Source organism: Dermacentor silvarum, chromosome 2 (genome assembly GCF_013339745.2).
Source record: "Dermacentor silvarum isolate Dsil-2018 chromosome 2, BIME_Dsil_1.4, whole genome shotgun sequence".
NCBI classification, from domain to species: Eukaryota; Metazoa; Arthropoda; class Arachnida; order Ixodida; family Ixodidae; genus Dermacentor; species Dermacentor silvarum.
In genome coordinates, this window is record NC_051155.1 from 228,773,971 (window position 1) to 228,784,439 (window position 10,469).

General features: G+C 43.9%; 1 protein-coding gene across 1 annotated transcript; it reads left to right on the forward strand.

Moving 5' to 3' along the window:
- The first annotated feature begins 499 nt into the window (after nucleotides 1-499).
- LOC119442825 ((3R)-3-hydroxyacyl-CoA dehydrogenase) lies at nucleotides 500-7,955 on the forward strand. The gene is made up of 4 exons (XM_049662411.1): nucleotides 500-1,418; nucleotides 1,597-1,786; nucleotides 2,900-3,093; nucleotides 6,090-7,955. The coding sequence occupies exons 1-4, from the start codon at nucleotides 1,374-1,376 to the stop codon at nucleotides 6,489-6,491; spliced, it is 831 nt and encodes a 276-aa protein (XP_049518368.1). The 5' UTR covers nucleotides 500-1,373; the 3' UTR covers nucleotides 6,492-7,955.
- Nucleotides 7,956-10,469: the final 2,514 nt, after the last annotated feature.

Here is a 10,469-nt window from a genome sequence, read left to right on the forward strand (position 1 = left end):
GTTGGGCGTAAATCAAGCAGCAGGGGCGTAGCCAGCCACTGCCAAGCATTCCAGCTTAACTCCCGTGCTTTGTCTAAAGTATGCTAAATATACACATGTTGAATATGCAGCAGTAGAGCATATGTAATATGCACTGTACTACAGTCCCCCGCAGTGACTGAAAAAAGGGAACTCATAGACGACGATGGATTTCGACCTTGCGACGTCCTAATTGTAAAGGTAAGAAGCCGTCAATGGATCACATTTTAGAAGTTTTAGGACATCTAAAAAGTCCATTTATCGGGTTTAACGTTTCAAATCAGCATACTAGCTGTGAGGGGCGCCGTAGTGGAGGGGTCCTGGTTAATTTCGACCATCTGGGGCTCTTCAACATGCACCTAAATTAAACGCACGAGCGTTTTTTTGTTTTTTTTGTTTTGCATTTTGCGTCACGGCGGCCTATCGAAATGCGGCGGCAGCAGCAGACGGGCATTGAACCCGTGTCCTCGTGCTCAACAGTAGAGCGCCATAGCTACATAGCCACCGCGGCAACTCAATACGTCGTGAAGCTCGATAGACACGTATGTCAACTGCGATTTTAATGTGCCTTTCGCGAATCGTGACAGCGTTCTCATGGAACTTCTAAAACTATGTGTGATGTCCATAATGACAATAGTTAGGTTAGGTCATTCATTAACTTTCTGGGCATGAGGCCACGAGCTCGATCCTTGGCCGCGGCAACCGCGATGCGAAGGGGCCGCATACAACAAAACCGCAGACCCAGTGATCAAAACTAATCGGGAGTTCCATGCTATGGCGTTTTCATAGACCAATGTTGGTCTAGGGACGTTAAGCTCTAATAATCAATCGAATACAATTATGTATTCAGAATACGAAATCACGCGAAACGTGGCACACTTCACACGTTTGAAAATCTAAATTTTCCCGCGTAGAGTTTGCAACAACATATTTCCAACTCTGGATAAAAAAAGGGAGAAGAATAATCGTGAAAGTTAATTTTGTAAAAATCGGTGACGAAAACAAAGACTCTGCAAAGACCGGCAAGGACAGTAGACAAACATATGACGTCACGCCTTCATGTTTGGCTAAAGCAGTTTGGTTTCGTTCTCATGCGTTTATGCATGGAGGAATGAAAACGTAGGAAGGAGCTTCGCGTAACGCTATTGAAACTGATTGAAACCAAGACTGTCGTCCCAACATGTGGTGAAAACGTCAGAGCACGGAGGATACGTCTCGACAAATTTCGATTCATGCTTCGACGCTGAGCAAAGCATGGAGGAAAGAAAGGGGCTGTCGTCACGGGCCGTTTGCTTGCCAAGGCTGGCTGCGTGACATTATGCTCTCTCCCAACTTTTTCCTTCCTCCATGCGTTTATGCCAGTTTCTACCGCGCGGCGCGGGCTTGGAGCTGAACGTGAGGTAAGGGAAGTAAAGGGCGCTAACTTATCAGACGTCGAGCATGTGGTAGATGTGTGCACGCCGTGTAGTACCACATACGTGCTTGCACTCAATGTCGCTTTGAACTTTGCACTGCCGGGAATCGCTTTTTTTTTTTTCTTGCGTTCTGCCACCTGTGTGACTGCATTTTCGACGACAGCGTCAACATCTCGCTCCAGTTATTCTGATGGCCGGCATCCAGCAACTGGCAGGGCGCTTGGCCCTAGTCACAGGTGGTGGCAGTGGCATCGGTCGCGCTGTGTGCAAGGCCTTGTCGCATGAAGGGGCGCGCGTTATAGCTGCCGACATAAACAAGGAAGGTGCAGCGACTACGGTCAGCGACTTGCCAGGTGGGTACAGGATAGAACTGTGTGTTCCAGTCATTCGCTGTTATTTACTGCTCAACGTTAACGGTCCCATTTATGTAGTACGAGTGGTGCTTACCAATTTTATGAAATTGGCTTGTGTCTGACACTTGCAGGTAAAATTAAAAAGTTGACAGTGCGATATCTTGGAAGCCTGTCAGCATGTAAAAAAGAGGAAAAAAGAAAGATCTATTTTTGATCAAGAAAAGTAATGAGTGCGACATTAACAGCACCTTGACATTCGTGTTTTTGTTGTTTTGCCCCATTGATATCTAGTTAATGCCTGTGTAAGAACTTCTTACTCTTGAGGCTATTCGTAAGACCTTGGTAACATTTCCAGAAAGCAACACTAATGCCGACACATTCTCGTTTGCACACGTTCTCAATTGGCATTCTGCACATCATATTTGATACATAGCTGAGATAACCATTCACCTCTTACAGTGAACACGAAGGGTAGATAAGGGAAGTTGAGGTAGGCAGAGGATCAAATATGGAACAGTGAGATCTGAGTTAGCATTTAGAGAGTGGCAGTTTTCTGTTAAATGTAGTCACATTGTCAAATTTATTTCACCGTCTGCTACTCAAACTTTAGCAGATGTCATGCTAGTAGTAGTGGTCACCGGTTGTATTTGGCCCTTGATGTGGACCATGCACTGCAGCAAATAAATGTTTTCTCTCTCTCTTTGCTAAGAGTTATATATTTTCCAATCTTTGACCTTCCTGTATGAGTAGCATTGTTAGCTTTGACATGGTATGCTGTGATGTACATAACACATTGTCCAGTTTCCAGCCTTGGGGTGTGACACGCACTACTAATTCATTTGTTGTGTTTATGAACAGTTTCTTTAGTAGTGCACATACTTTTATGAGCCCATAATATGCCCTTACTGGCAATTCTGTGACACCAGGGCACTTTTTTGTTATCTTTCTGTGAGAAAGTTCAACCTAACAGTAAAACTCTGCATGCCACAATTAAGCTTCTATTCTTCAAATGGTCTGCACTGTACCCCTGTGTCATGTGACCTTGTCATGGCATTTGGATGATATCAAATAACCACTAGAGAGACTAAAAATGCAGCCACCTTTCGTTTAAAGGTTCCCATGAACATCGTGCTCTAGAAGTGGATGTTGGAAGCTCCGAGTCTGTGTCGTCGCTGTTTGCCGAAATCAAGAAGGCATACTCTGCCCCTGTGAGCATTGTAGTCAACTGTGCTGGTATTCTCCGAGACACCTTCCTTATGGACATGACTGAGGAAGCATTTGATGAAGTCTTGAAGATCAACCTAAAGGTAACACTGAACTTCGCAAATATTCAGGCCATTGTAAAGATTCCATTAGCCTGAGAAATGTGATCAGAGAGCTACTTGTTATTTCTTCCTGTGTGCACAAGTTCTTACGTTAATCACATATCATTTGATGCATAGATGGGATAACCACTCGCCTCTTACAGTGACGGAATGACGAAGGGAGATAAGGTTAGTTGAAGGTGCCAGAGAATCAGATATGGAGCAATGATACCTTAGTTTGCATTATAGGATAGCAGTTTTCTGTTGGGTATAGGCACACTCTCAAACTTATTGGCCTTCTGCTGCCTGAATATTAGCAGATGTCATGCTAGTAGGTTGCAAAAGTTGTTTTTAAGCTTAATTATAAAATGGAAAACATTTATGTATTGCAGTGGCGCAACGACCGGGGGTGGGGGGGGGGGGGTTCGGTTGTTGTAACCCCGCCCCCCCTGAGGCCGAGTTCCCCCCCCCCCCCCACTCGTCCAGCCCCACCAGTCCAACGTGTACCTTCAGCGCTCTGTTCACATAGTCATTACCATTCAGGAGGTGGCGCTTCAGGTCGAATTTTCCTGATTAACAAAAACGCTCTATCACTGTCTTGTATTTATTCATTCACTGTTAAATTACTTTGACGAAAACGCTGAAGAAATAAACATCATCATCCTTGTTGTCGTTAGTATAATTATTAGGCATTTTATTTGCTGTTGGATTCCTCTGGCTAAAGCAAGGAAATTGCAGATTACGCAAAGTGCTTGTTTCCCTCCCCCCCCCCCCCAGAAAAATTTAAATCCCCCCCCCCCCTGGCAGAGATCCTGGGTGCGCTACTGATGTATTGCTATTTGAAGAAGTGCCACACAATTTTCTTTATTTATTGAGGTACATTTGTTGACTGCATGCTACAGCTACCTTGAGTATTGCTAGGTTACAGTGAACTAGAATATATGGGCAGTGCATCGACCGAGTTGCACCTTGCCTTATTGTGCGTGTCGCGCAAAAGTGCTGCTCACAGTGATGATGTTGTCATCGCTAGCAATTGGAACGCGCCTAGCAAACCGTAGCTCTACCAATGGGTGGTCTGGAGCACACGTCTGGTCAGAAGCCAGACGTGCGTTGCAGACCTTCCGTACTCCAGCACCCGATGTGCTTTATCGCGATGCACCTTCAATAGTTAGCGTTTGCGGTGCCGCAGCTACTGGCGACACAAAATGTTTCAGGCAGAGTGGCGCTGTCATGCTGCTCAAGAAAGGCTCTAGTACACTCTATCTAGGTAGCTGTAATAGGCAGTTTCGGTCAACTCAGAGAACAGGCTGGTTTCAGGAAGGGATATTCAACAATGGAGAACATCCATGTCATCAATCAGGTAATTGAGAAATCTGTGGAGTACAACCAACCCCTCTATATGGATTTTGTAGAGTACGAAAAGCCATTCGATTCACTAGAGTTACCAGCAGTCATGGAGGCATTGCATTGTTAAGGGTTAGAGGAAGCATATGTGAAGATTTTATCAAATGTATATAATTATTCCACAGCTACCTTAAATCTTACTGATTGAGAAAGAGGTCAGGCAAGAAGGTACAACCTTTGCAGTGCTATGCACTGCATGCTTAAAGTGTTCAAGCTGTTAGACTGGGAAGAATTAGGAGTGAGGATCAAAGGGGAACATATCAGAAACCTGTGGCTTGCAGATGACATTGTCTTCTTCAGCAAGCTGGAGGTGGCTTGCAACAAATAATTGACATTAGTCGAGAAAGTGTAAGAGTAGGTCTGAAGCTTAATAATATGCAGAAGACAATGGTGATGTTCTATAGCCTAGCAAGAGAACTTCATGTTGGCAGTCAACCTCTAGAATCTGTGTAAGAGGGTTTATATTGGCCAATTAGTCATTGCCGACCCAGAACACAAGAACAAAATTTATAGAAGAATAAAAATGGTTTGGAGTGCATATGGCAGGCAAGTCATGACTGCATGCTTACTGATATCCTTGAAAAAAAAAATGTTCAGTCATTGCATTGTACTGGTACTAACATATGGGCCAACAAAGAAGCTTGAGAAGAAGGAACGCACAACAAGCGTTGGAACGAAAAATATAGGACTTTTGTTAGGAGACAGGAAGGCAGTGGTGTTGATTAGACAGCTTAGAATGGGAGTAGCCGATATTTTAGTTGAGGTTCAGAGGAAAAATGAAGTCGGATAGGCCATGTAATTCGCAGGGTAGTTACAGAATGGGTGCCAAGGAGAAGGGAGCTGCAGTTAGGGACGGCAGAGAACTAGGTGGTGTGATGAAATTAGGAAATGTGCTGGCATAAACTAGTGTCACTTGGCGCAGGATAAGGGTAATCAAAGATTGCTGGAAGAGGGCCTTTTTCCTGCAGTGGACATGAATAGGCTGATGATGATGATGTTAAGCTACCGTTGTGTGTAGCAGTGCACAGCAAGCCACCACATGTCCATTAATTTGGATTTTGCAGCACTGGTACATGTTTTGATTGCACTGGAAGAAAAATCACTGTTGACTTCAGCTATCATTAGAACTGCCTGCATGACAGGCTGGCTGAAGTCTATACCATTGTTCCTGTGGCGAAAATGCTTTCACATTGCATTCTGTTCAGATTTTTGTCTGGAGGCAGGTGGGGCATCTGCTTGTTGTTTTAAATTAAAATAAAGAGGCTTAATGATCCTGCAGTTGTGCAGGGTACAGAGTATGAATAACTGAAAAATAAAAGAACAAAATGAAGAAATAAAAGCAATGTGCACACAGAAAAACGTTCACATGGTAAAAGAGCTTGTATGATGGTATCAACATAGAACATGATGATGTAGTCCAAAATAGGCACTTTAATGGAACATAATATAGTTATGGACATAAATTTCCCATACAACCGTGCAAAGAAACCTTGTGAAACAAATAAAGATGAAGCAGTTGATAGTAGTACAGCCCAGCCTGCCTGTTCATGAATGACCCAAATAATGTGCCTCACTCATCCTTGTTCTTATTTCAGGGGACATACCTTGTGACCCAAGCTGCCGCTCGGGAAATGGTCTTGTCTAATGTGCCAAATGGAGCAATAGTGAACATTTCCAGTATTGTGGGAAAGACTGGAAACATGGGTCAATGTAACTACGCTGCTTCGAAAGCGGGCGTTGTGGGTTTCACGAAAACAGTTGCTCTGGAACTGGCCAAGCATAATATCCGTTGCAATGCCATCATGCCTGGCTTCATAGACACACCTATGGTTGCTAGTGTTCCAGAAAAAGTGCTGTTGAAGATAAAAGGAAGAATTCCTATGGGACGTTTTGGTAAGCCAGAAGAGCTGGCCGAGGCAGTGCTTTTCTTGTGCTCTCCAGCCAGCTCCTATGTGACTGGTTCAGTGCTTGAGGTCACTGGTGGTTTGTATATGTAGACATGTGACATGGTTTATCTTCTTTGTGGTTTGCTAGGTATAAAGGATAAGAGTGGGGTTGAAGATTAACGTTCAATAGTCTGGCAAGGGGACAAGAATCCGGAATCGCCAGTCAGCCTCTAGAGTCTGTAAAGCAGTACGTTTATCTAGGTCATTTACTCACAGGGGACCCTGATCATAAGAAGGAAATTTGCAGAAGAATAATACTTTGTTGGAGTGCATAACGTAGGCATTGCCAAATCCTGACAGAGTTACCACTGTTGTTGAAAGGAAAAGTGTACAATCATTGCATTCTACTGGTGCTAACATATGGGGCAGAAACTTGGAAGTAAACAAAGAAGCTCGAGAGCAAGTTAAGGACAGCACAAAGAGCAAAGGAACGAAAAATGTTAGTCCTAACATTAAGAGCCGAAGAGAGCGGTGTGGATCAGAGAGCAAACGGGGTTAGCCGATATTCTAGTTGACATTAAGAAGAAAAAAAATGGAGCTGGGCAGACCATGTAATAACCTAACCTAATCTAACCAAAGTTTCATTGCAAGGCTTTCGGGGTGCGTTTTTGTGGCTTTTGAAAAACTTCTTATCTCACAGGCACCAACTTGTGTCTATTGGAAAATTTCGTAGCAACCTGACCAAAATTAAAGCTGGCATCCCCCAAGGCTCAATTTAAAGTCCGTTATTATTTAACTTATATTTCAACGATTTATCTAATGTTGTGAACATCAAATTATATCAGTATGCTGATGACACTGTCCTTGTTTCGTACGCTCGAAGTTACACTGATGTCATCTTTTCTTTACAAATGGCAACAACAAAAGTGATGGACTGGTTTCGGAATAATGTAGTCGATATCAATGGTATTCTGAAGATTGTTGCATATGATGTCTCCCCCAAATCTGATGTGTTCAAAACTTTGTCTTTACCTGATTTCAATTCTTTGCTGCTGGAAACTGTTGTCTTGAAGCATTTTTAGTTAAGCCAGTATAAAATTCCTTATGTGCCTGTTCATTGCCTGAGACCAAAGAATCCCTTATGTTACACCTCGTTGTAAGACGAGATACGGTTGAAGACTCCGTAACCATTATGTCCCCGCAATGCTTAATTTACTTCCCCAATGCATACAAGACAGGAAGACGAAATGTGGTCTCAGAAAGGCTCTTTAGACACATTAATGCGTGATCGGAAAGCTGCCATGTTTTCTTATTTTCACTGTTGTCTGCAAGTTAATAACGCTTTGCTGATGGCTCTGTCGCTGACTGCCAGGCTCTGCCGTTCAAGCCCACTGAGGCTTTGGCAGGCCCGATTCTTGCATTGTATTATACACACGTCATTAATAAAGTATTAGTATTATTATTTTTGGAGGAATTTGAGTCACAGGGCAGAAAGATCAAAGGCTCCTTCTGTATGTGAAATTAATGACTAAGAGACGACTTGCAGTATGGAAATAAAACATCCATTGCATTGCAGTTCAGTATGCTGTTGATCTATTTGCACATTCTGTTTTGACTCTTTGGTGCTAATGAAAGTGACATTGGACCTTTGGCTGTTCGTTTATGAACCAGCTATTTAATTGAATTGTGGTAGGGAAGTTCTTGATGGTGTGCTTTATTGTACATATCTACATACAAACGTAAGCAGTTTGAAAGAGGGGACATGTAAAATATTGGTCAATGCTACACAACCACCTGTGTTCGGTGTCCACTCTTATTTATGTCCAGTATTTCACTCTGCTTATGTGAATTGTCAGTACTGTGCTCTGTTGTGTGGTAAGACCTTTGGTATATTTATTGCCACCTTGTCACAATCAAGGTCATTAAACCTAAGCAACTGATAGGGAGGATTGTTAGGAATGGGTAACCCAAAGGTAGGGGGTGCTGTTGACCAGACATACATAGTCACTGTATAGGCTCCAGGAGCTCCTAAAGAGCCTATGCAGTAACTCTAGGCATAGAAGAGAACACAAAAAGCGGATTAAAGAGTTTGGGTGTTTGTATACACAAAACCACCTGGGGACGCTATATCTAAAATTCCGTAATAATTTAATGCAATTGATGGGCATCACTGCTCCGCATCCTGGTTCATCGGTCAATGTCTTGTTTCTGTTTTGTTCATGCACCGCAAGGCGCAGAGGGGGAATGTCCAATTTTGTTGTACTCACGGAAGGCACCTGAATGTCGAATGAGCGCACAAACAGCTGGGTATTTTAATTGCAGCCGAAGGGGTGTCGGCACTCATGCCACCACTGGCGTGATGTCATCACGTGCACCACCCAATCCCGCCGCAGCGGCCTTCACCCTGGCACTGACCTCTCACATCTAGGTAGGGTGGCTAGTGACTAGAACTGGGAGGTGTGAAGTGCGCGGCACATTTCCCTTGCCCGGAAGTGCCGCCTTGCCCGATACCTTCGCTAGGTCAAGATAGGGCGCTGCGGTCGTGGGCGTGGGGACTGGTAAGCTGTCGAGGTACGCAAGAAGCGTTTGAGTATTTGAGTAAAGCGAGCAAGGGAAGAGATTGATAGATCCGGATTCGTTACATTCATAGGTTACCGTTCCATGTGTCTTTTTTTTTTGCAAAGCTCCCTCGTGTTAGTGCATCAGGATTATTCAGGATGACAAAAAAAAAAAAATGCTTACCCAGGCACAACACCTACAGACCTTAAGTTGATGCGATTTGTTCTTGCACCAAGGCATACCTGAATCGATTGAAGGTCTGTTGCCCTAGAAAGAAGCGTCAGCCACCATATAGTGATGGTGTTTTGTGGCTCAATGCAATTCGGGGTACAAATCGTTGCCAAAAAAAGTGTTCTTTTTCCTTGCAGTGGCATGAATTGCGAGTTGGGCGCGGGATATCCTGGACTGGCAGCTCGCAATCTACAGTAGAATTCCGCAGTTTGTACGCTGTTTAGGTTCTGCAGGGTAACAGGAAGGCCTAATGCTAGAGTTCTCATGGAGGCAGCAGAAATGGCCGCGGAACATATGCCGGCAACACAGAGGAACGCAGCGATGCTCGCCCTGTGTACTATATTGCAGGCAACGTGAAGAAAGTGGGTTCGCCCAATGCAGGAATGCCTACGATGTGCCAATGGACAGACAGTGCTGCAGCGGAAGTGCCTATTTATGTGTCCAAGGAATGGGATATTGGAGGGCTTCTGTCTTCTGTAGCCATCAGAATCACTGTACAACTTGATTAATGCTGCCCAATTAAGCAGGCCAACATATGTTTAGCACAATGTGCATGCATTCAAAGATTGTAAGCAGCCTACAAACTGCAGGCAGCACAGTGCCACAAACTGGCTGCTATGTGCACGGACCTAACCTGATTAAGCCAGATTTGTTTTTTTAGCAACGATTAATTTCCTTTTAAAGGGGCTCAAGCAAGAAGCAAATGAAAAAAAAATATATATATAAAAGACAAGAAAAAATATTTATAATAAAGATGCTGAAGCCTTGCGTAGCTTAAGGCACCATCCACCACTGAGTGACATATACTGTTGCTGATAAAGTTATGTACTATAAAGCCATGAAACAAAGTTCACTCATAATTTCTCTACAACACACACACACACACGCAACACACACACACACACACACACACACACACACACACACACACACACACACACACACACACACACACACACACACACACACACACACACACACACACACACACACACACACACACACACACACACACACACACACACACACACACACACACACACACACACACACACACACACACACACACACACACACACACACACACACACACACACACACACACACACACACACACACACACACACACACGTGCCTTGAGAGAAAACAGTGCATATCATAGACACGATCACTCGCAATAAATGTCACTGACTGCCAGTAAGAGTCATTATAATGTCTCGTGTGTCAGCACACGCTAGTTTCAGAGCAATGAAATATTCGCGAAAGGTGCCACCTTAGCTCTCGCTGGAACAACATCGA